General features: G+C 41.9%; 1 protein-coding gene across 2 annotated transcripts in view; it reads left to right on the top strand.

Moving 5' to 3' along the window:
* The window catches only part of LOC144686068 (protocadherin gamma-A6-like), a 245,473-nt gene extending 218,370 nt beyond the window's left edge, over positions 1 to 27,103 (top strand). For both annotated transcript variants that reach the window (XM_078551228.1, XM_078551227.1), the window contains exon 4: positions 25,682 to 27,103. In XM_078551228.1, coding sequence (XP_078407354.1) covers positions 25,682 to 25,959 — 278 coding nt within the window. In that variant the 3' untranslated portion in view covers positions 25,960 to 27,103. The remainder of the gene's footprint in view (positions 1 to 25,681) is intronic.
* The last annotated feature ends 398 nt before the right edge of the window (positions 27,104 to 27,501 follow it).

A 27,501-nucleotide genomic window follows, 5' to 3' on the forward strand; every position in this document is an offset into this window, starting at 1 on the left:
GTCGAAAGTGCTTTGGTGAATTCCTACAGTGCATCTTGTAGTAGGTACACACTGCTGCTACTGTGCATCAGTGGCGGAGGGAGTGAATGTTTGTGGATGTGGTGCCAATCAGGTGGGCTGCTTGGTCCTGGATGATGTCAAGCTTCTTGAGTGTTGTGGGAGCTGCACTCATCCAGGCAAGTGGGGAGTACCCCCTCACAGCCCTGACTTGTGCTTTGCAGATGGTGGACATGCTTTGGGGAGTCAGGAGGTGGGTTATGCACCGCACTATTCCTAGCCTCTGGCCTGCTCTTGTAGCTACAGTATTTATATGGCTAGTCCAGTTCAGTTTCTGGTCAATGGTAACTCCCAGGATGTTGATAGTGGAGGGTTCAGTGATGGTAATGCCATTGAACATCAAGGGGCGATGGTTAGATTCTCTCTTGCTAGAGATGGTCATTGCCTGACACTTGTGTGGTATGAATGTTACTTGCCACTTATCAGCCCAAGCTTGGATATTGTCCAGATCTTGCTGCATTTGGACATGGGCTGCTTCAGTATCTGAGGAGTCATGAATGGTGCTGAACATTGTGCAATCATCAGCAAACATCCCCACTTCAAGCTTATGATGGAAGGAAGGTCATTGATGAATCAACTGAAGATGGTTGGGCCGAGGACACTACCCTGAGGAACTCCTGCAGGGATGTCCTGGAGCTGAGATGACTGACCTCCAACAACCACAACCATCTTCCTTTGTGCTAGGTATGACTCAAACCAGCAGAGAGTTTTCTCCCTGATTCCCATTGACTCCAGTTTTGCTCGGGCTCCTTGATGCCATGCTCTGTCAAATGCTGCCTTGATGTCAAGAGCAGTCACCCTCACCTCACCTCAGGAGTTCAGCTCTTCTGTACATGCTTGAACCAAGGCTGTAATGAGGTCAGGAGCTGAGTGTCCCTAGCGGAACCCAAGCTGGATGTCAGCGAGCATGTTATTGCTAAGCAAGTGCCGCTTGATAGCACTATTGGTGACCCCTTCCATCACTTTACTGATGATGGAGAGTAGACTGATGGGGCGGTAATTGGCTAGGTTGAATTTGCCCTGCTTCTTGTATACAGGACATGCCTCGGCAATTTTCCACATAGCCGGGTAGATGCCAGTGTTGTAGCTGTACTGGAGCAACTTGGCTAGGGGCGCGGCAAGTTCTGGAGCCCAAGTCTTCAGTACTATTGCCAGAATATTGTCAGGGCCCATAGCCTTTGCAGTATCCAGTGCCTTCAGCTATTTCTTGTTATCACATGGAGTGAATTGAATTGGCTGAAGACTGTCACCTGTGAAGCTGGGGACCTCCGGAGGAGGCCGAGATGGATCATCCACCCAGCACTTCTGGCTGAAGATTGTAGCAAATGCTCCAGCTTTATCTTTTGTACTGATGTGCTGGGCTCCTCCATCATTGAGGATGGGGATATTTGTGGAGCGTCCTCCGCCAGTGAGTTGTTTAATTGTTCACCACCATTCACGACTGGATGTGGCAGGACTGCAGATCTTAGATCTGATCCATTGGTTGTGGGGTCGCTTGGACCTGTCTATCACTTGCTGCTTATGCTGATTGGCATGCAGGTAGTCCTGTTTTATAGCTTCACCAGGTTGATACCTCATTTTCAGGCATGCCTGGTGCTGCTCCTAGCATGTCCTCCTGCACTCTTCATTGAACCAGGATTGATCCCCTAGCTTGATGGCTGCGGTAGAGTGGAGGATATGCCAGGCCATGAGGTTACAAATTGTGTTCGAGTACGATTCTGCTGCTGCTGATGGCCCACAGCGCCTCATGAATGCTCAGTCTTGTGTTGCTAGATATTTTTGAAATCTATCCCATTTAGCACAGTGGTAGTGCCACACAACCTATGCGCAATACTTTGCATCTGTATTAATATTCACTTCTTATTTTCTGCATAAACATTTTTATTCATTCCATTCTGTAATTTTGAAGCTGTCTCTTTAAGCCTGATGGTCCTTCTAATTTGGTACCATCTTCAAATTTTACCGATCCTTGTCATTGAGTCAATACTGCTCAGAAGGAGGCCATTCAGCAAATTGAGTCCATGCTGGTTCTTTGTGGAGGAATTCAGCCAGTACCATTTCCTGATCTATTGTCATATAGCCCTGAAGTCATTGTCATCACTATTTCGACCACCCTGGTAGGCAGCGAATTCCAGTAATTCAGTATTTCTCTTATGATTCTATTTGTAGAAACTCTTTTAAAACTGAGTTGCTTGATAGGCCACTTCAATTTTGGACATTAAGAGCGAGTCTAGAGGCACATGGAGGCCAGACCAGGTACAAGGGGCAGGTTGCTGGAGAACTTTGGTGAATTTGTTGGGTTTTTACAAAAAATCAGCAGTTTGGATGCTCATTTCCCCAGGCCCATGAATTGCTTGACTAGCTGAACACAATTTCACATGGTTGGGTTGCTTGTCCAGTACCATTACTATACTTTCATTTAGCAGTCAAGTTAGAGTTTGATTCCACATTTAAACTGCAAAATTTTAATGTCACTGTGGAACAAAGAACAAATTTCAATCTGACACTGCTTGTGAGATGAATATAATCCTAACGTTTACTGAGAAGGTTAAGCAAAAAAGCGCATGCAGGGATAATTTGATGAGTGCGCAGAAATGGCAGGGAACTTCACCCTCTGATTAAGCATATCAGAAAACCTCTCACAGAACATGTTAAAAAATTATACCTGGAGTGTCAGTACCTGTTCTTTTGCACTTTCTTACAAGACAATTAAAGAGCAGCTTCTGGCTCTCATTTTGCTATGAAATAGTGCAAATTATGTGTGAATAGATGTCAGGGGAGATGGAAAATTTTGACAACCTGGTCAGTTTACTTATCTGCTCATTCGCTTATTTTCGTCTAATATTCCATTTTTTTCCATTATTTTGTGTTAAAATATATTCATTTTTTTTAATGAAGTCATTGCACATTTTGATTCCACAATGATTGCAAAATGACTACACTGATATCAATGCAGGTTTTGTCTGTTCTACTATATTTCCGTTGGTGGCGTATGCATCATTTTGGCCTTGGGTCTCCACAATAATTAGATCTTAAAATGAAGGAAGACCACACTTGTCAATAGGGATTGTCGTGTTTTCAGTCAACGTTGAGATACTGTCTTTAAAGTGCAGTATTTGCTGAGTGTGCCAACAAAAACAGATTCCTGATCACTTGCTATTTCTGAAGCCGCAAGTTGAGACTGAACAGCCTTCATTGTGATATGGGATATATTCCATATGTGGAATTGCCACATGTTTTTATGGTATTACACTTCAGCACATGGATGATTTCAACTTCTTTAAGCTATTAATGAGAGTGATGCTAATGTGGCAACACCCTCCTTCTTTAGTGGACATCCCCAGCAAGCTCTGAATTAAAACAAAAACAAAAATAGCTGGAAAAACTCAACAGGTCTGACAGCATCTGTGGAGAGGAATACAGTTAATGTTTCGAGTCCATATGACTCTTCATCAGAACTAAGGAAAAATAGAAATGAGGTGAAATATAAGCTGGTAGAGGGGGTGGGACAGGTAGAACTGGATAGAGGGCCAGTGATAGGTGAAGGCAAAGAAGAGTTTGCCAAAGATGTCGTAGACAAAAGGACAAAGGGGTGTTGACGGTGGTGATCTGTCACTTGCTCGTCCTGCTTTCTACCCTTAATGTCACCATTAGCACATTCCTTATATAATATCACCATCGTCAACACCCCTTTGTCCTTTTGCCTATGACATCTTTGGCAATCTTAGAATTTGCAGATACACACCAGCATAAGAGAGAACAACATGAGTGAAGACAGGGCTACATACATTGGTACATGAAGATAGTGAAGAGAGCCACTGACATACAGAGGGACAGAGAGGCCTAGAAAGAGAGAGAATGAGACAGATATGTGATAATAGTCAAAGAGAGAACCAAAGGCAATAATAGGCAACCACAGACGCACACAGGAACATGGGCATTGACTTTCTGTTTGGATTCCCCAAATCATGTCATAACATTATTGGAAGATCCTTAATGTTCCCAGAAAAATGGCTTAAATGGCCTTTCTGGAAAAACTCAGCAGGTCTGGTAGCATCGGTGGAGAAGAAAAGAGTTGACGTTTCGAGTCCTCATGACCCTTCAACAGAACTAATATTAGGAGAAGGGTGAAATATAAGCTGGTTAGATAATATCTAAGATAATAATTCTCTTAGATAATATCACCACCTTCAACACCTCTTTGTTCCTTTGTCTGTGACATCTTTTGATTATCTGCTCCTATTACTGCTTGCTTGTCCCTACAACCACCCCCCCACCAACTTCTCACCCCCCCCCCCCCCCCCCACCTTAAACCAGCTTATATTTCACCCTTCTCCTAATATTACTCAGTTCTGTTGAAGGGTCATGAGGACTCGAAACGTCAACTCTTTTCTTCTCTGCCAATGCTGCCCGACCTGCTGAGTTTTTCCAGGTAATTCTGTTTTTGTTTTGGATTTACAGCATCCGCAGTAGTTTTTTGTTTTTATAAATGGCCTTTCTGCTGTTTCTCTAGATTGCTTTGAATGTTCCACCAAAGTTATAGCGGTCGATTAGCAAAACTTCCATGATAATTTGACTCCTTAGAAAACAAGACAAAACCATGGACATATAAAGGGACAGAGAGAAAAATCCACATAAGCATATTGAACTGAAGAACGAGGGTACAACAGGAAGAGGGAAAGACCATGGGATGGGTTTCCATGGGGATTTTCCCACTTGTCCACTGTAAGTTCAACTGAAGAAAATTATGTTATTCTTCCATGGTATGCATGGCTCTTCTGCTGACATTATGGCAGGTAAATGAGCATACCTTGCAGAAATCTACTCCCCATAGTTAGACGGACTGTGATATTTAGACAAATGCAGTGAGAGGGTATAGGTTTTATTACTTATTTTGAAGGACTGAGTTGTTGGATGAATGAGTTGTGCACAAAAGCAAACTGACTCAATCTAAAATATAGAAGTCATTTTGTTATATAACTTATGCATGTTCTGTTTCCTTTTCTTGCTCTCCAGCAAAATAAGGCATGAGGAATGCTATAGGGAGGCAGGTTTGCTGGAGCTCCGTATGTCATAGCATGACATTACAAATAGAATTATTCAATAGAGCTATTCAGCCTCCAGCTCATCTTCGTCTGTCTAGCCTTTATAATGTAAATACAGGGTGCTGGCAGTGGTATGATTAAAATTAGGAGAAACCATATTGGGAATTCAAGGTCTGGAGTTTCCACTTGGTTGAGCAATTCACTTGGAAATGGCAAAACCAGCGCAAAAGAATTTTAAATGGATAGCTTTTTCTGTGCAAATCCAAGATCCCATCACATTGTGCACCAGTTTATGAAACACTTGGCCCTACCCATAAAATGAACCACACCCCGAGATTGAATTAATCACCTTTGGACTTCCCACCAAATGTGCTCCCTTGTCAACCTCAAGGAAACTCAAACACATTAAGCTTTTTTTTGGCCACAACGGCACTCAGAATGTTTTAATGGCTTTTGTTTTTTTTTTGTTGTTCTTTACCAGGGAGCTAACTATTATGATCTAATGCAATGAGCAAATCATTAAAAAAAAGTCATTTTCAGTTATTTTGAATTAGGTTACCCACAGATGATGGAATAAACACAAATTAAAATTACTTTTTGTGATGATCCTATTTTCGGCTGTATTAATTAAACTGCAATAAGTTACCACTTTAAATATTTCAAGATTAAGAGAAATTTTTTATCTCAGGGGTTGTGAGTCTTTGGAACTCTTTTCCTCAAAAGGCAATGGAAGCAGAGTCCTCGAATATTTTTAAGGCAGAGCTGGATAGATTCTTGATTAACAAGGGGGTGAAAGGTTATCGGGAGTAGACAGAGCTGTGGGGTTGAGATTACATTCAGATCAGTTATGATCTTATTGAATGGTGGACCAGGCTCGAGGGGCCAAATGTCCTACTCCTGCTCCTAATTTGTATGTTCGTATGTAGGTTTGTAAGAAATATTTTAAAGCAAAATTTTAAAGAAAACTTTTTTAAAATGCCACCTGATTGAGCTGGTTCATGACACATTTCCAATTCTGTGATATTCAAGAAATTGGTGGCAGGGCCTACTTGAAACAGGTATTAACACACTTCGTATACTCAGATAAGTAATCTAACACCTGTTGGAGGCCCAGTGCAAGAATAATTTGCCCTAAGGAAACCCGGGCCTTAAAAATGTGCTTTTAGGCCACAACCAACAAGCTAAGTTTTTTAAATATAATTAACTGAATGAGGAAACTGGTGGAGCATGAACTGGACATCACCCCCCCTGCTGTCCCACCCCCTGGTCCCGGGCATGACTACCAATTGTCACCACTGGTCACCATTACCTCCCCTTCAAGCACTACTACCTCCTCCTAATCCCTCACCTCTTTCTGACCCAATCACCCACCACCACCTTCATTTTCCTAAGGGCTGCTATCAATGCTTCTGCCACCCAATCTGCATTTGCGGTCTGCTGGTATCTCTATGTAGCTCACCAGCTGTATGGAAATAAGGTCAGAGACCAAATATCGGGGGATGCTTCGGACGTCACTATTCAGGCACAGGGGATTTTTAAAAATATTCATTCAAGGGATGTGGGCATCGCTGGCTAGGCCAGCATTTATTGCCAATCCCTAACTGCCCATGACAAGGTGGTGGTGAGCTGCCTTCTTGAACTGCTGCAGTCCCTGTGGTGTAGGTACACCCATAGTGCCATTAGGGATGGAGTTCCAGGATTTTGATCCAGTGACATTGAAGGAAAGGCGATACATTTCCAAGTCAGGATGGTGAGTGGCTTGGAGGGGAACTTCCAGGTGGTGGTGTTCCATTGCACCTGCCGCCTTTGTCCTTCTAGACGGTAGTGATCGTGGATTTGGAAGGTGCTGTCTTAGGAGCCTTGGTGAGTTTCTGCAGCGCATCTTGTAGATGGTACACAATGCTGCTACTGTGCATCGGTGGTGGTGGGGTGAATGTTTGTGGATGGGGTGCCAATCAAATGGGCTGCTTTGTCCTGGATGGTGCCAACCTTCTTGAGTGTTGTTGGAGCTGCACTCATTCAGGCAAGGAGAGAGTATTCCACCACACTCTTGACTTGTGCCTTGTAGATTGTGGACAGGCTTTGGGGAGTCAGGAGGTGATTTACTCATTGCAGGATTCCTAGCCTCTGACCTGCTCTTGTAGCCACAGTATTTATATGGCTAGTCCAGTTCAGTTTCTGGTCAATGGTAACCCCCCAGGATGTTGATAGTGGGGAATACAGCGATGGTAATGCCATTGAATGTCAAGGGGTGATGGATTTATTCTCTCTTGATGAAGGTGGTCATTGCCTGGCACTTGTGTGGCACAAATGTTACTTGCCACTTGTCAGCCCAAGCCTGGATTTTGTCCAGGTCTTGCTGCATTTGGACATGGATTGCTTCAGTATCTGAGGATTTGCGAATGATGCTGAACATTATGCAATCATCAGCGAACATCCCCACTTCTGACCTTATGATAGAAGGAAGGTCATTGATGAAGCAGCTGAAGATGGTCGTGCCGAGGACACTACCCTAAGGAATTCCTGCAGTGATGTCCTGAAGCTGAGATGACTAACCTCCAACAATCATAACCATCTTCCTTTGTGCTAGGTATGACTCCAGCCAGCAGAGAGTTTTCCCCTTGATGCCCAATGACTCAGGTTTTGCTAGGGCCCCTTGATGCCATACTTGGTCAAATGCAGCCTTGATGTCACCTCCCCTCAGGAGTTCAGCTGTTTTGACCATGTTTGAACCAAGCCTGTACTGAGGTCAGGAGCTGAATGGCCCTGGCAGAACCCAAACTGAGCATCAGTGAGCAGGTTATTGAAAAGCAAGTGCCACTTGATAGCACTGTTGATGACCTTTCCATCACTTTACTGATGATCAAGAATAGACTGATGGGACAGTAATTGGCCGGGTTGGATTTGTCCTGCTTTTCATGTACAGGACATACCGGGGAAATTTTCCACATTGCTGGGTAGATGCCAGTGTTGCAGATGTACTGGAGCAGCTGACTAGGGGCGCGGCAAATTCTGGAGCACAAGTCTTCAGTACTATTGCCGGAATAATGTCAGGGTCCATAGCCTTTTCCGTATCCAGTGCCTTCAGCCATTTCTTGTTATCACGTGGAGTGAATCAAATTGGCTGAAGACTGGCATCTGTTTTGTAACCTGTGACCCCCAAATTTCTAGACCCATAACACAAAGCTAATGTTTTTCACTTGTTTCTGATTGAGAAGATCAACAAGGCCATTTAAAATGTTTTATTATGGCATTTCAGAAGTGGGCAGTGAGGAGGATTATGCCCAATAAAGCATTTCAGAAAATTACCACTATTGGCCATCTTTCAACCCTAGAGTTTTCTGTCACCTGATTAAATAACATTATATTGCTTTTTCTTTCATTAAATCCATGAAAATTTCATTTCAGGCTGCAGCTTTTGGCTCTGTTTGACTTTCTGGCAGCATTGAGTGTCCATATTATTGTACTTCACAAAATAGATTGTAATGATTTTCATTTCTTTTTTAATCAGTGACTCTGTGAACATGGATTGCAACCCATAAGCATGCTTAAAGGTTTTCAAAACTAAGTCACTGCAAGATTCATGTGCGTTGAATTTCTATTTGCCCCATACGCAGTGTTCGTTGTCCTCTCATGGGGAGGTTCAGGAAGAAATTTTGGAGATTGGCAAGAGCCAAAACTTTGCGAATTCTGAAATGTGCACAAGGGAGCTGCTAGAATTTAGACAGCTAGAAATGTATTGTGCAAGCCACTAGTAAGTTTTGTGCTGCTTATCATGTCCAGTGGGGGTCAGTGAGAGAAACCCCAGTGGCAAGTCTGTCCCTCTGAGTGCCATTAACGAAGAAGACTGGCTGGTCATTCATCAACAATGCCTAGGATTTCTTAAGGCCTGCTGAGTCAGATAGTGCACTATCAAGTCTGTCGTAGAGGACTGACTTGGTTTCAGCCTTCTGTCATCGGGCTTGTAATCAGCAGCCATGCCATTTAAGCCCCTTCTTCCAAAAGTCACTAAATGCCTGAAAAGCTTGGGCTGATATCTCTGTTCAGCAGATAGCAGGCAACAGGAACTCTTCATAAGTGACTCAGTAAGCAGCATAGCTCACTGTAAAATGTAAGAGTACGTCACCAGTATCTTTGTGACAACAGTATGAACAATGGTTGCGTCAGCTGGAGATGTGAAGATTCAGTATTAGCTGCTTGCAGCTCATGTAACTATTCATAGAACTGCCAAACCTAATTCACCAATTTATGTTATAAATAAACAAATTAAATGCCGTGCATCAAACTGGCTTAACGTCAACTGCTTAATCCAGATCGTTTTGTGAGGGATCATGGCAAAGAAAATATGCGCATTTGGGTGCTGAGTCTTCATATTAATCCGTTCAGGTTTTTTCTTCCTGAAACTATCCCCCTCTTTGCCAAGTCAGTTTAATCATGAAGCTCCCACAGGGACCAGGGGAGGCCCTTACATTGCATACCTGTTAATTCTAAATCATGAAAGGGAAATGTATGAATATTTGTTCTAAATGCAATAAAATGAACCTGAAACAAGGCTCCATGTCTCTGGCAAAAGACCTAAGCATCTTTGCCTTTGTCAGTGTTGTCCCAAAGGATAGGGCAAAGGTGACATCATATCAATATGAATTAGCAACAAGTGCATGGCCTCTCTATCTTCCATTCCATGCTGTTCTGCCATTCAATGCCACAATACTACACTTGGGAACACCCATCATCATAGTTATCCAATTGTTCTAGTGAGTAAGCTGAGTGCACCTCATCCCAAGTGAACCTGAAAACAACACAATATCTTTTGCAAAAGGAAAATAGAATACAGAACTCACAAGTAAGACATTTGACAAAGTTCCACATGGCAGATGGTCAGAAAAGTGAGATCCCATGGGATGCAGGGGAAGGTGGCAAATTTGGATCCAAAACTGGCTTAGCCACAGGAAACAAAGGGTAATGGTTGATGGATGTTTTTGCGAATGGAAAGCGCTTTCCAGTGGTGTACACGGGGTCCTTGCTGTTTGACATATATATTAGAGATTCAGACTTAAATGTGGGATTGGCAAATTTGCAGGTGACACAAAAGTTGACTGAGTAGTTGATAGTGAAGAGGATAGCTGTCAACTCCAGAATGATATAAATGGTTTGGTTCAGTGGGCAGATAAGTAGCAAATGAAATTCAATCTGGATAAGTATGAGATAATGCATTTGGGGAGGGCAAACAAAGCAAGGGAATACTCAATAAATGGGAGGATAGTGAGAGGGGTTGAGGAAGTGAGAGACCTTGGAGTGGATGTCCACAGGACCCTGAAGGCGGAGGACTGATGGATAAGTTGTAAAGAAAGCACATGGAATGTTTTCCTTGATTGATCGAGATATTGAATATAAAAGCAGGGATGTAATGATGGAACTGTATAAAATGATGATTAGGCCACAGCTGGACATTTATGTACAGTTCTGGTTACCACATTACAGGGAGGACATAATTGCTCTGGAGATTTTCAAGGATGTTTGAAAATTGCAACTATGAAGAAAAATCGGATAGGCTAGGGTTGTTTTCCATAGAACAAAGGAGCCTGAGAGGTGTCCTGGTTGAGGTGTACAAAATTATGAGAAGCTTAGATAGGCTAGACAGGAAAAACTTGTTTCCCTTAGTTGAGGGGTCAATTACTGGAGGGCATAGATTTAAGGTGATTGGTAGAAGGATTAAATTGGTGGTTGAGACTTAAACGCTCAACTCATTTAAAAGGTACCTGGATCTGCGCCTGAAGTGCAGTAATCTGCAAGGCTACAGGCCAGCTGTGGGAAAGTGGGATTAAAATGAGCAGCTAATTTCTTTTTTGCCTCTTTTTCGGCCAATGCAGACATGATGGGCTGGATGGCCTCATTCTGTGCCACAACTTTCCTATGGTTCTAACTCCAATGAGTAACTGAGGAAAGTATAATAGATATTTAAGGCAAAGTTAGATAATTACATGAGGGAGAAAGGAATAGAAGGATAGGGTTATAGGGTTGGATGAAGTCGAGTGTGAGGAGATTCACATGAAACATAAGCACCAGCATAGAGCAGTTGAACTATATGTGCAATAAATTCTAATTAGTTCTATTGAGGTGATTATGATTACTACAAAAACAACAATAATTTATCATTGTGACACCATCCATGGCTCAGTGAGCCCATGCAACAAATGGTGCAGTGAGCCACAAAGATCAGACAACTTTAACCTACATTGTGTGTTAGCTGAGTTCAGCCAAGTTAGTAGATGGGGCACATCAAATGGTTTGCTTGGCCTTGGGTAAGTAACCAAAAACAACTGTGCATTGTTTCCACTTCTGGTATCTATGTCCCCACTTCTTTTTAGTCTCCACAGTATTGAGGGTTAAGTGGTGACTCATCATAGATTCAGGTAGCACAATGACAATCATTATCCACACCGACATAAAAATAATCATTTTGAGCAAGGACTGGTGGAGTGAAGAGAACATCAGAAAGTAATATATTCAGAAACTAGCCATTAATTCTAAGAAGCAATTGTCAAAACAGGTCTAATTAAATACGAAACCTCTCCTTGTCAAGGCTGCATCAATATAAGGCCAGTGTGCCAGCCACAGAAACACTTCTACCAACAGGGAGTTTCTGAGAAGATTGGAATATGAGAAAGTTGCATTCTGTTTGTATTGCCAAATATCACAAAATTAAATGTTTAGTTTTATTAGATATAAATTTTCATATATGTATTTCTAAAAGTCTCGTGTTTTGTCACACATGCTCATGCCCATGTTGTAATGTCTCCAGTAAATTTCACATTCAAAAGAAAGTAATAAACAATAACTGAATATAGGAAAGTAATAGTCAAATTCGATGCATAAACTTACCATTCAAAACAGTTATATGGACTGTCAGTGAAACGTTACTAAGAACATAAGAAAACAACCTATTAAGAATGGGATGTCAGCAAAATGCAAAAACACAAGAAATGGGAGCAGGGGTTGGCTACATGGCCCATCGAGCCTGCTTTTCCATCCAATACAGTCATGGCTGATCTTAGCTTTCAACTCCACTTTCCTGTCCAGTTCCCGTACCCTTGATTCTCTGAGAGACCAGCCATAAATATATTCAGTGATGGAGTCCACAACCCTCTGGGGTAGAGAATTTCAAAGTTTCAGAATCCTTTGAGTGAAGTAACTCATGATTGACCCCTTATCCTGAGACTGTGCTCCATGTTTTAGACTCCCTAACAATCTCTCAGCATCCACTCAAGCCCTTTCACAATCTTGAATGTTTCAATGGGATCGCTTCTTATTCTTCTAAACTCCAGAGAAAAAAAGCCCAATTTACTCACCCCGTCATTATGGGGAATCCCCTCACCTCAGGGACCAATTTAGTGAACTTTCTGCACCACCTCCAATGCAATTATATCCTTTCTTAAATGTGGAAACCAAACTGCACACAATACCCCATCTGTCATCTTATCAAAACCCTGTAAAATTGTAGCTGGACTTCATTATTCTTGTACTCCAATCCCCTTGTAATGAAGGTCAACATGCCATTTGCCTTTCTAATTGCTTGCTGTACATGCATGCTAACTTTCTGCATTTTTGTACAAGCATACTCAAGTCTCTTTGACCATCAACACTTACAAATTTCTCACCTTTTAAAAGATATTTTGGTTTTCTATTCTTACCCTTCCTTCACGCTTACCTACATTATACTCCATCTGCCATTTTGTTGCCCACTCAATTAACTTGTCTATCTCTCTCTGCAGTCTTTCTCTGTTCTCCCCAAAGCTTAACTTTCAACCTAGCTTTGCATCATCAGCAAACTTAGCAACATTACTCTCTGTCTCTTCGTCTAAGTCATTAATACAGGTTGAAAATAGCTGAGGCCCCAGCACTGTTCCTTGCAACACTCCACTATTCACTGCCTGCCAACTTGAAAACACTCCATTCATGCCCAGTTTCTGCTTCCTGCCCATTAACCAATCTTCAACGCATGCAAATATAATACCTTGAACTCCATGAGCCCATATCTTGCCTGCTAACCTTTTGCGTGGAACCGTATAAAATGCCTTTTGGAAACCCAGGTATACTACATCTACTAGTTCCCCTTTATCTACCCCAGATCAGTTGGCTGGATGGCTGTTTTGTGATGCAGAGTGATGCCAACAGTGTGGGTCCAATTCCTGTACTGGCTGAGGTCATCCATGAAGGCCTCGCCTTCTCAACCTCACCTGAGGTGTGGTGACCCTCAGGTTAAACTCGCAACCAGTCATCTCTCTCTGATGAGAGAGCAGCCTATGGTCCTCTGGGCCTACAGCAACTAGTTACATCCTCAAAAAAGTCTAATAAATTTGTCAAATGGGATTTCCTTTTTGTAAAACCATGTTGACTTGTTCTAATCATACTACAACGCTTTTCTAAATGCATTGTTAAGACTTTATTAACAACAGATTCCAGCATTTTCCCGATGACTAATGTTAAACTAACTGGCCTGTAGTACATTGTTTTCTCTTTCCCTCTTTTCTTGAACAGCGGTGTAACATTTTCCAACTTCCAATCTGATGGGAACATCCCCGCATCTAATCAATTTAGGAAAAATGACAGCTAGCGCATCCATTACCTCTGTAGCTATCTCTTTTAGCACTCTAGGATGTCGGCCATCAAGTCCTTGGGATTTATCAGGTTTTAGTCCTTAAATTTCTCTAATACTTTTTCTCTGCTAATATTAATTTCTTTAACTTCCTCACTACTTTTAGCCGCTAGGTTACTATCAGTTTCCAGTATGAAACTTGTGTCTTCTACTGTGAGGACAGACACAAAATATTTGTTCAAGCCTCTGCCATTTCCTCATTCCCGATGATAATTTCACCTGCCCCTCCTTCTGAGGGACCAACGTTTAATTTAGGCACTCTTTTCCTTTTTATATACTTATAAAAACTCTTACAATATGTTATATTTCTGCCTAGTTTACTCTCATTTTCTATTTTTTCCCCTTTTTATCAGCTTTTTGGTGACTCTTTGCTGGTTTCTAAAATGCTCCCAATCCTCAGACTTGCTTTTGTTTTGAAAGATTGTAAGCCTCCTCTTTCAATCTAATACCATACATAACTTCCTGAGTGAACCACAAATGGGTCTTTCTTGCTGAGTTTTTGTTTCTCAGTGGAATGTATTTTTGTTGAACATTTTGATTTTTTTTTTAAGGCTCCCACTGTTCATTTATTGTCATACCTTTTAGTCTATTTACCCAATTAACGTAATTAGCCAATTCTCCCCCTCAAAACTACGTAATTGTTTTTGTCTAATATTAAGACTATTGTTTGTGTTGGGTATGTCACTTTCAAACTTAACATGGAATTCAGTGATATTATGATCACTATTTCGCTGTGGATGTTTTACCATGACATTATTAATTAACCCTGCTTCATTACACAATACTAGATCCACAAAAGCTTTATCCCAAGTCAGTTCCGAAACATATTGCTCCAAGAAAGTGTCACATAAACATACTACAAACTCATCTTCTAGACCACTCTTGTCAATTTGATTGTCCAAGTCGATATGAAGATTAAAGCCCCCCACGATTATTACATTGCCTTTGTTACAAGCTCCAGTAATTTCTATCCAATGTTATAACTATTTTTAGGGGGCCTATAAATCAATCCCACTGGTGTTTTCTGACTTTTGATTTTCCTAATTTCCATCCATGCTTATTTTACTTCATGACCTTCTGAGGCCAGATCCTTTCTCACTAATGTTCTTATGTCATCTTTTGCTATCAAGGCTATCACTCCTCCTTTGCCATCCTGTCTATCTTTCCAAAATATTATGTGCCCGGCAATATTTATTTCCCAACTTTGATCACCTGTAGCCATGTTTCTGTAACAGTGATTAGATCTAAGCCATTCACCACTATTTGTTACACTAGTTCTCCCATCTTATTGCAGATGCTATGTTTTCAGATAAGGAACCTTTAATTTCATTGTTTTACTTCTGTTCCATGTAATGACCTTATTTGCTGATGTACAATTTATGTTAAACTCTCTGTCACTTCCTGCCTATTCTGCTGCCTTTACCCATATCACTAGACTGTTCTGATGACTCAATATTTCTCTTTGTAGATCTAAATCTCCCTTCATTGGAATCCTCTCCCCATTCCCTTTGTTTAAAGCCCTGTCTCCAACTTTAATTATACTATTGGCCAGGACACTGGTCCCAACAAGTTATCATGAGAAAACAGAATGGAGAGAATGAAAGTTTTCAATATTTTTGAAAATTACTTTGGCTGTCTGAAAAATGTCCCCGGCCAGGCAGCAGTGGGCGAGGAGGTGTCGAGTCCATCAATGGCTGGGTTAGTGATCGGTGTCGAGGAAAGATCATGTGTATGCCTCTGCTGGGGCGAAGGGCAAACTTGCAATGGGGTCCTCAGGTGTTAGATCCATGACTTGCATTTAAAAAGAGTCTAATGGCTTTTTCAGGTGTGAGCATGGCATACCAATTTTTTTGACGTTTGCCTATATGTCATTCAGCGCTTTTCTTGCTCATAATGAACATGTCGTTCTTCACTGCCATACTGGAGGCTTGGAAAGACATATAGCACCATATATCTGGTACTGAGTGAACAAAATTTTAGGCTATGCAATTATTAGGTTGACAGTGGTGTTGCATTTGTTGGAACTGAAATAACAGGAAAAGGGTGTAGATGCAAATCCATTCCAACATCCAATTTATTCCTGTATAATTTATGTAAAGCATTCAGAGCTCATTGTTCCATCACTGCAATTTGTTCTGAAGCTAATTAATATATTTCTCGACTGACCAATTTCAAATTTATGAGCACGTTGTGCCTGCAGCCAATATTTTACATCTTGAGGTTACTGCCAACACGTTTCCATCAAATGGAATTAATTTATTTCCTTTTCCATTTGTCAAATAAAGCAACATCAAAATAATTATTCCTTTGCTCACTAAAGAACCAGGGTGCATAAAATTAAAAACTTCATGAATATAGAAGCACAAATGTGTATATTTTGAAAATGCTGCAGGGAAAATATATGAATTAAAAATATATATATATAATATATATATATTGGCAGCATTAGCTCCTCTAGTAAGGAACAATTGATAAAATGGAAATTAGGAATAATTCCCCAATGGCACAGTTAGTAAAGGCAGTATAATAAGTGTACAAAGCCTAGCCATGGAGTTCAGTAGTTTCTTGTGCTATTCTCCAAGTGAGCAAGCTGAGATGTTATTACGGGCAATGAAATAATTTTCGTGGGACTGAAATTGATCTTCAGTGGTGATGCAAAACTGGTGACAGTAAACCAGCAGCTTATTCTGCAGCATGCCCAATTTGAATGGGAAACAATATCTATTGAGATGTAAAATGAGCTGCCAATAATCAGTTTTGCATTGCTGCCAACGACCAATTACACCTTGATTTTCTGTACTAAGGGTGGACTATGTAGTATATACTCCTAATCCTATGCAGTGTTCTGCTGGAAACTAAAACACATTTCTATACATAGTGGATGCAGATGGAATCAGCTTCCAGCTCCAACTAGCTGCACCGCATAGTTGAATAATGTATTGACTCTCATTCCTTATGCTTGGGCAAGACGCTTAAGGATCATAGTTACCTGTAAATGTGCAGCCAATCATAAACAAATGAATTCAGAAGAACATAGAAACTTCTTGAAAGTCAGTACCCTCCACCTTTTCCATCCTCCAGCGACATCAACTTTCACATCACCTGACATTACAGGCATCAATGACTTGCAACAACTGAATTCCAATTTAAGTCAGGCAGGTCGCCAACTGCATGGTAATGAGTTCTGGCCCTTGAAATGCATCGAACAGTGCGCTGACAGAAAGGGTGGGAGTTCTACCTCCTGCTCCTGTTCTATAAAGGCAAAATACTGCGGATGCTGGAAATCTGAAACAAAAACAAAAAATGCTGGAGAAACTCAGCAGGTCTAACAGCATCCATGGAGAGAAAGACAGAGGACAGAATTCTGCCCTCGGATGGCGTGCGGGCCCCATCAGCTTAGCGGCGGGCGGACAGCTGAGCCCCGCCACCGAAACGGGGCCCGCTGCCATTTTGAGTGGGCGGGCCAATTAAGGCCCGCCCAGCAGCCTGCCCGACAGGAAGAGCTATGTGCTTCCTGTGTTGGGGGGAGGGATTCCCCATCTGTCAAAGAGCGCACTGCTCCCTGAGGCAAAGTGCTGTCTCAGGGAGATTCGTGGCAGGTAAGTAAAGTCTAAAAATAGATAAATATTGAAATTATTAACATGTCCTCCTCATGTGGCAATGTCACACGAGATGGGACATGTTAATAATAAACACATAAAATTTATTAAATGTTTAAAAAACAGACATGAAACTTCATCCCGCCAGTGGATGAAGTTTCATGAACAATCTGGAGCCCGCTGGGGCTCCTGGCCTGCCCACCAGCCTTAAGCTTGGACGGGCAGGGTCTTTAATTATCTTAATTAGTCTGTCAATGGCCTCAATTGGCCATTGACAGGTCAGCGGGCGGACAGCTGATTTCGCTGTCCGCCCGCCTTCCTAAAAATTTAAAAGGACCGGGATGACGTCAGGGATTCCTCCCGACGTCATCCCACGTCATTTTCCCCTCGGTCAGTGGGCCCCGCCCCCAAATCGCCGAGAGGAAAATCCTGCCCAGAGTTAACGTTTTGAGTTCATATGACTGAAGAAGAAGAGTCATACTGGCTTGAAACATTAACACTGTCTTTCTCTCCACAGATGCTGTCAGACCTGTTGATTTTTTTCCAGCATTTTTTGTTTTTGCTCCCATTCTAAGTTTGGTGTTTAAGTCTAATGCTTAGCTTCAAATTTCCCTTAAATTAAAAGAAATGAAAATAACATATTTATGCTGCCACAAAAAACATAAAATTAAGTTGTATGAAAGTGCTATGGGACGCATTTTAAGTTATTGTGATACCTTGATTGTATTGGTTTGTCTTTTTCACTTTCTACTAATTTTCCTAATGGCATCCAGATGAAATATTCCAAATCTTCATAGGCAAGTATGCGAAGTGATGCATTATTGAAGCAGGTAGACCACAAAGATCTGAAGGTCATTCTTGTCCTACACAGAGTTACCTGATGTGATGACCACTGCTGTAAAGTGTGGGTATGTTGCTGTAAGGTGAAAACAGACAGGTGCTCTGCTGTGTGTTGTGACTGATTCAGTTGGTCAGGTGGAGTTATTTAAAATTCCCAGAGGGAAACTTTAAACAATTGTCATAACCTATAATTTTGAGTGTTATGTTTGAGATGCGACCCTAAACTCAGGAAACAGATCACCAGTTCTCGAGGCTTTCCATTAAACTAAGATAAACATTTTATTAATTTACACAGGTTAAAATATATACACATGGCTACAAATTACTACTATCATAACTTTTAACAAATTCCCAAACTAATCTCCTTTAAGGCGACAGCAACCCATAGACTTAACCAGACACCAGGAAAGCATTTTCACCTTACGAATTCAAAATGGGGTTCTTTTCACTGTGGAGCCAGTTGGAGGCTTACAGCTGCCTTTTGATCTCACATTGCCTCTGCTCTGCACACCCGAAAACTACTGAAGTTATACCTACTACCACTGATTGAATTCAAACTCTCATTGTCTCACCAGCCTCTTTGAACTTCACCTTTTAATAGTGAAACCCCTTTCATTGTACCAATTTTATTAGCAATATAAACATATGGCTTGGTATCTGCTACATAAGTGTCAAGTTTTCACCCCACTTCTAGAATGCTCTATTCAAAAATAAGTCATGAGTTTCAGGGGAGAAGAGGAGAATTGGAAAAACAGGTACTGGAATGCGTTGATAATGCTTTAATATGCATGACAACGGGAGGCACAGGAGGTTGGAGCTCCAAAAACCTGAACTAAACTGTGGTGTGAAGTATTTTTGAACTCATGATTGTTCACCACATAAGTCCAAGGGCAGAATCATCCACTCCCATTTGCGTCATAGTGGGCGGGAGCGGGAAATATCAGGTGGTCGCAAAAACCGGTTTCAGGTTGTTGTAAAACCAGTTTGCTGTGTTTCCCGCCCCCGCATGTTGAGAACATAATTTCAATACCTTAGCATCTCATTATAACCCCAATTCACTGGAATCATCCCCCAACGCTGGATCATCCAGGCACGTCGGTGAAATTGCACGCCGACGTGCTTCACAACTGTACATTAGCAACTTGCGCCTGGCGAGCTGCACTTTGCTCCGGACTTCGAGATTTGTTTTCCTACCTTGCTTCGGGCAGCGCTCACGGTCATCAGTGCCAGGCTTCGCAGGCAGCGCCACATCACTTTTGGCAGGGGGCGTCACGAGGCTCCACAAGTGTAAGGCAGGGGTGGCTTTTCCACAGCTGCAGCATTAGGGCTTGAGTGAGGAAGTGGGAGAAGTGGCTTCAGGCAAGAAAAGAGGCTACAGGGTGAGGGCTGTACCCTGTACTGGGGAAGGGGGTATCCCAGGTTGTGTGTGAGGGCACATGCTGATCTCTGCAAGTGGCCTCAAGATGGTGAGGGCTGGGAAGTAGTCTCCAGAGGAGATGAGGTCAGATGGACATGTGAGGGTATGTGTGAGAGAGTGAATGGTGATGTCAATCAACAGATCAAGATTCCCCATAGACATCAGCTACACATTAACAATTCTGATTTGTTCAGAATTTTCTCTTCCTAAATGCATTGAAAACTCCTACACACAGTGTCGATGACAAATCATTTATCAGTGTGTCAACATGAAATTGATACTGAGGGATTGGGTTTCTCCAGGATTTCTATCAATGATCCATTGTGAATTTGCCATCACATAGTTGGTGGCTTTCAGGGATCCGCTGCTAATGTTTTGGCAAATGATGAGGACACCCTTGAGAAACTAAAGTGCCACTGTGGAGCTGTTGAAGTTTTTTTAAGCATCCATTGTGTTATCCACAAAAATCAGGACAAATCCAACCCAGCCCAAGTACCACCCCACCAGTCTACTCTCAATCATCAGCGGTGGGAGGGGTTGATGGGTCGTCAGTAGTGCTTTCAAGCAATACTTGCTCAGTGATAAGCAGTTCACTGGCACTCAGTTTGGGCTCTGCCAGTGTCACTCAGCTCCTGACCTCATTACAGCCCCAGTCCAAACAAGGACAAAAGAGCTGAACTCAAGAGGTGAGATGAAATTGACTGCCCTTGACATCAAGGCAGCATTTGACTGAGTGTGGCATCAAGGAGCCCAAGCAAAACTGAAATCAATGCAACGTGAAAAGCCAATTACAACCGTGAATTACTTAAGCATATTGAGCTTTTTAAGGAAGATTTGTGTGTTTTTAAAGAAATACAAGCAAGGACACTGAGCAAAAGATGGCTGATAATGTCAAGTGACCACTTTCTGGAAAACTCCTATGTGGATTATACTGACAGACGTATCCTGAGAGAACATGGCATGTTGCACCTGAAAAGGTGTCATGGCCTTCTTCACGCAGAGACACTTGAAAAGGAGATAGGAAAGATACAGAAGACTGAACTTGAATCTCCTGTGGTTGCAGAGACAAAAGACTGATTGTATGTCTCAGCAGTCACTCAAAAATCCATCTCCTGTTAATTTATATCTCAGAATGCGTAAATAGTCCTGAGATGGATGCAAGGCGACCATTTCCCCTCATGGAATACACAGGGAAAATGGGTTAAAAAGCTAGCTGCAGTGCAGTGTGTGCTGGTGTGCTGTGAGAGTGACAATAAGATCAATGAGTCACCTCTGCAGATTGCAGGTGAAGTCTCTCTCTTTATCTCTCTCTCTCTCCTGTTGCTGGAGGCAAGGCTCAGCAGAAGCCACAATCAAAAAGTAAATAGGACAGCTTCTTCAGCTGCCCTGCAGAACCATGTGTTGCCGGCAAACCAGCTATGAAACTGCCAAAGTCAGCTCTACCAGAATCACCCAACTTAACAGCCGCATCGTATCATCATGCACGGGTTTTAGAACTAATAAATTTACTCAAAAACAGAATTACCTGGAAAAACTCAGCAGGTCTGGCAGCATCGGTGGAGAAGAAAAGAGCTGACGTTTCGAGTCCTCATGACCCTTCAACAGAACTGAAGTATTCTTTGTTTTGGATTTCCAGCATCCGCAGTAGCTTTTAGCTTTTTGTTTTTAATAAATTTACTCCTTTGACTCAAGAAAGTCTGATTAAATTGGCTTCTTCTAAAAGATAAATAAATTTGGATTGGGAAAAGGCATCCACATGGGGTAAGGGAATCCCTTTTAAATTAACCTTGTTGTAACGAACCGAGGGGGTTGATTAAAGAAGGGGAGCCAGCTCATTCCTCCTCAACTGAGGGCATAACAAAATTGGGATCCCATTTGGGAAGTTAACAAATTGGGGGACCTCACCCATTGACTGGTCAAAACAAATTGGGAACTCGCCCGGGAACCAGTCGTAACAATGCAAATCAGGGGGAAAACTCTCTACTGGTTGGAGCCATACATGGCACAAAGGAAGATGACTGTGGTTGTTGGAGATTAATGATCTTAGTCCTGGGACATCACTACAGGGCATCCTCAAGGCAATGTCCTAGGCCCGGCTGCTTCATCCTCCCCTCCATCAGAAGGTCAGAAGTAGGGATGCTCATGGATGATTGTACTGTGTTCAGCACCATTTGTGACTACTCAGATATTGAGACAATCCATATCCATCTGCAGAAAGACCTGGAGAACACTCAGGCTTGGGCTGATAAGTGGCAAGTAACATTTGTGCCATAAAAGTGCCAGGCAATAACCAACTCCATCAAGGGAGTATCTAACTATTTCCACTTGACATTCAATGGATTAGCATCACTGAATCCCCCACTATCAGCATCCTGAGGTTTCTATTGACAAGAAACTGAACTGGACCAGCCATATAAATACTGTGGCTACAAGAGCAGGTCAGAAGCTGGGAATTCTGTGGAGAGGGGTCCTCCTGACCCCTCTAAATCAGGGGTGTGTTGGAATCCTCCCCACTTGTCTAGATGATTGCATCTCCAAACCTGCAACCTGTACCACCTAGGAGGACAAGGGCATCAGGTGCATGGGAACACCATCCACCTGCAAATTCCCCTCCAAGTCATACATCATCCTGACTTGGAGCTACATCACCGTTCCTTCATTATCGCTGGGTCAAAATCCTGGAGCTCTCTTCCTAACATCACATGGACTGCAGCGTTTCAAAAAGGCAGCTCACCACCACCTTCTTGAAGGCAGCAAGGGATGGGCAATAAATGCTGGCCTAGCCAGTGACGCCTACATCCCGTGAATGAATAAATTTAAAAAATCAAGAATCCTCTTCTGCCCCCACCACATTTTCTTTACTCCCCTACTCCTTCTTCCCTTTCCTCTTTCTCTGTAGCTGCCCCTTTTTCTCTCCTCCCTCAGCCTCCAACCTCTCCCCTTTTTCTCCTCTTTCCCTTCCACCCATCTATATTAAATTCAGGCCCCATCTGCCCGTGGAAATAGACATTGATGTTACCGACTCAATTTAAAGAGGAGTTACGCTTTCCCAGGATTCTGGGAAATGTGGTCCTCAACCAACCAAAGCAATTTAACTGACCTTTGATCCCATTGCTGTTTGTGGAACTGTACTGTGCACAAAATGGCTCATCGATTTGCCTATATGACAAGCATGACTTTATTTCAAAACTAATTGATCAGGAAGACTCTGTGGGACATCTTGAAGACATGAAATGTGCTATATAAATGCAATTTATTTATTTCTTATTGAGATTTTCATTTTGTGCAACTGCTAAATTTGTTTCAGAAGTGCTGTCTGAAGTGAGTTTTCTATCGATGACACATTTTTAAATCAGGAAAAGAAGTAATGAATTTTGCCTTAGGTCAAGGTCTTGATTATGTCAAGATTGTTTAAGTTAAGGCATGAGGATGCAAAAATTGAAAATCTAAAATGATACTGAATGGTTTAGATAAATTATATATAGTGTAATAGAACAACTGACATGAACTGAATTGTGTTTTCTTGCATCAAACATTCTTCCAGTCTTTTCTTGTATAATTAACAATCATGATGATGAAAGCATTGCTAAAATAAGTTGCATCTTTAGAATTGATATGTAGGAAGACAGAAATGCTGCATGTTAGCTTGGGTGTTTTATTGCTTTATGTGGCTACTTTGTGCCTGCATGTGTGTATATTGATATTAATTTATGGATCATACATAAATGTAGCTACAGTCAGGAATTTCCACATAAAAAAAGGCTAAATTATGGGTTCTGGTAGGTTTTCTTGATTGATCAAAAAGGAAAGAATTGGTCTTAGTTGTCTCCTCCATCCTTGCTAACCACCACCCCATCTTCAATCTCCTTTTCTCTCCAAGCTCCATGAAGATACTGTCATCTCCCAAATCCATACCCTTCTTTCCTGGAACTCCATGTTTGATTCCCTGCAATCCAGTTTCCACCCTTGCCTCTGGATCTTTTCAAAGTCACAAATGACAGCCTATAGGGGAGGTGGTAGCATGGTGGCAATATCCAGAGGCCCAGGCCTAATGCTGTAGGGACATGGGCTCAAATCCCACCATGGCAACTGGTAGAATTTAAGTTAAATTAAAAATCAGGAATTGAAAGCTTGTCTCTGTAATGGAGACCATGAAACTATCATTGATTGTCATGAAAACAAATCTAGTTTACTCATGCCCTTTTAGAGAAGCAAGCCTGCTATCCTCACTTGGCCTAGACTACATGTGACACCAGACCCACAGCTACATGCTTGACTCTTAACTATCCTCTGAAATGGCTGAGCAAGCCACTCAGTTCAAGGGCAATTAGGCATGAACATTAAATGTTGGCCTTGCCAGTGATGCCTACATCCCATGAAGGAATAATAAAATGTGACAGTGACAGTGGTAAACTATTCCTCTGCATCCTACCTGACCTGTTTGCAGACTTTGACATAGTTGACCACGTTATTCTTCTCCAACGCCCAGCAATTATCATCTATCAGAGAATCACCTGAAATGGCTTCTCCTCCCACTTCCACACCGTTACCAACTGTGTCTCTTAAAGACTTATCCTTACTTCCCCCCACCACCCATATCTCAACTATATACTGCCCCTTGGTGATACTATCCAAAAAGACAGCGTCATTTTCCAAATGTACACTGATGACACCAAACTCTACCTTACCACCAAGTCTGTCAACCCCTTCACTGTCCCTAACTTGTCAGTCTACCCTGAATCTGTGACCTCATCCAGCCCCATAATTCTCTGAGATATCTGCACTCCTCCAATTCCATTTTGAACATTCCCAATTTTAATCACTCCACCAAGGCCCTAAGTTCTGGAATTGTCTCCTTAAATCTCTTTGCCTCTCTTCCTCTGTTGCCCTCTTTAAGATGCTATTTAAAACTTACTTCCTTTGCCAAGCTTTTGGTCATGTGCATTCATATCTCCTTATGTGATTCGATGTCAAAAATTTGTTTGATAATGCTCCTGTGAAGCATCTGGGGACATTGTCCTATGTTAAGGATGCTACTGAAAAAAGGCAGATTTCTATTGTCTTTATTGAAGGGTATGAAGAAGATCAAGAAGTTGTGATTCAATTATTATACTTGGAGAGAAATTGGGTTGGATTTTCTAAAGGTGGGAGCATTCCCAGAGCCAAAAGCTTTGGCCAGTGGTGGGGCCCATGGAGGCACATTGCCGGTGGTGAACAATTAAATGGCCACCGCTGGTGCCGCCATCCCAATTAAGGGTGGTGGTCTGCTCCCAAGAGCTGCCACCTAATCAGAGGGCAGCCAGCTCAATGGTCTCAGCAGCATCACTGTTAGATGTGGATGGCCAACCTCGAAGGGTTGGGGTCACCAGGGTTGGGGGGGTGTGGGGGTTTGGGGGGGTGGCGGTTGCGAGGGATGTTTCTGTGGTGCATAAGAGGCATAGATGCCATGGAAGCAACTATTGCTGATGGGGGACTGCTCCATAAGCGTACAGAGATGAGGGCACCCTCCCCAGAGTTCACTGCAAAGCCACCAGGTTTCGCTTTGCAGCCTCCCCACTTGCTGGCAGGCCCACTAAAATGGGAAGTGGCCCATGGCAGTGGGAAGTGGCCCATAATTGGCCAGTAAAGTTGCTCAATTGGGTTCCTGACAGGCAACCGACCCACCAACTTGGCCTGCCTCTGGCAAATTAGCATAGTGGCAGAAAGACTTTGGACAGGCCAACGGAACCTTTCTGTGCTATTTTGCCTGCCTTTACACCTCCCAGCCTGTTGCCAAAGGGCTGGTAAAATTCCAGACATTGTGAAGTCAACACATCAAGTTTTTTCAAGTTTCTAGCTCTCAACTCTAGCACAATCAGTAAATTGCTAATAAAATATTTATCAGTTAACCATGGACAATACCAAAGGCAATTTAATAGCATGTTGGAAAATTGTTAACCAGATGTGTTGGCTTTCTGAAGATATCTGAAAATGCAGGAAATTACGAATATATTCATATTCCTCCTAGATATGGTAATCTGCTCTCATCAGCAATGGTATTTGTGCCCATGCGTAATTTGTTTTACAGATGTGGACTACATTAAAGCATCTCCAGATCTGGAAGATGGCATACCTACCTGGGCGCCCAGGTTTGGATCTCAGCATCTTGGAAACTTGGAACATGATGAGTATCAGTCTAACATCTACATGGGAGGCACTCCAGTCATGATATCTAGCAAACAGGACCAAGTTGCCAAGCAGGATGGGCAACATTCTGCTTCTTCCACTCGAAAGAAGAAGAAGCGTACTAAACGATCAGAAAAACGAGAGAGTAAAGCTGCCAAGGAGGAGCCACAGAATGAGTAACGTCATTTGTCACAGCAATCTGGGAACTCTCAGAAACAAGGTCAGATCATCAGGGTAGACACAAGGGTTCTGTAAATTCAATTTAAAATCACATTTGGAAGAAGTATTGTTGTGTGCACTCAAATGCTAATTTGTTTGTCTTGGATGCTTTCTAATTCTAGTTAAAGGGTTTTATTTAGCTTGGCTCTACTTGTGTTGACCAGCTTTCATTTCTTATATGTTCAACTGTAACCACATGAAAGTCAATGGTAAAAACAAATTAGAAACAAATGATTCAAAATAACTTCATGCTAACATAACATCGAAGCCAACACCTTTTTGTGAAATATGTATTGTCAATTTTTACACCCTTAGTGTCTTTCCCAGTGTCTGACTACAGAACAGATTAACTGTACTATACATGTTTAAAGTGAAAAAATATATATGACGTTAGTGAATATTGATTAAATCTTGAAATAACCAGCTGGATAAGCAATCAGAATTCACCTGAGATGCGTGAAGACAAATGTACACAAAATCTAAAAGCTGTTTTAAGCAGTGATCATTTCCAGTGCCAATGCATAAGGAATTTTATTCCACAGGAATATGGATTAAAAAGTTCTTGAATCAATGCATGTCATGCCAAACTAGCGACTGCAGTTTCTCCATGTCTCAACAAACTGTGACTTGGATTGAAGAACAGCATGTATTTGCCATTACTTTTATGGTATTCAAACATCTGACAGTTAGATATATTTTCCTCTGTGTGTAAAGTTGGGGAAAATAATCTTACTAAACTTATTATAAAGCCTTGAAAGCTGAATGAATGAAATTTCTTTAACTTTACATGCAGGGCAAAATGCACCTTTGTGTATCTAACAGAATGTGGATGAAACAGTAAACTGGCTTCAGCTACTCACCTTAGCTAGGTCAGACTGTTACTGCTTAATTTTCATTTGAAGCATATTGTACATTTTTGACATCAGTAATCACAAAAATACGTCACTTTCTTTTTCAATCACCTGCGGCAAACTATGCATTTTTGTTACATTTGTACCAAAGGTGGCTTTCTTTCTCAATAACATCAAATGTAATCTTTTATGCTTAGTCTATTTTCAGATGTATTCTGTTTTTGCATGTGTAAGTAAACGTGATCAGGACAATCTTTACTATGTATGCGTTTTTAATGACTAAATGTTTCACTTCTTATACAACTTTACAGCTTTCTGCACACAGATAAGTACTCTGCCCTAACTAAAGTAGCTCTTTATTCATTCCTGAATATCTGTACATCTACACTTGTGTCATACTGTTAGTAGCTATGTGAGAAAAAAGATTTGCCTCTTGGGGCTGAACTGCAAAGTTTTAGCTGGTGTTCTTATTCAAAAGCAAAAACCTTTACTGACATACCACCTTTAATGTAGGCAAATGTCTTAGAGCACTTGACAAAAATTGACATTGAGCCAAAGAAGGGGATAGCAGGAAAGGTGGCCAAAAGCTTAATTAAAGAGCTAGGTTTCAGGGAGGATCTGAGTAGTGAGAGATATGGAGATGTGGAACAAT

This window comes from Cetorhinus maximus, chromosome 10 (genome assembly GCF_964194155.1).
Source record: "Cetorhinus maximus chromosome 10, sCetMax3.hap1.1, whole genome shotgun sequence".
In the NCBI taxonomy this organism is placed as follows: domain Eukaryota; kingdom Metazoa; phylum Chordata; class Chondrichthyes; order Lamniformes; family Cetorhinidae; genus Cetorhinus; species Cetorhinus maximus.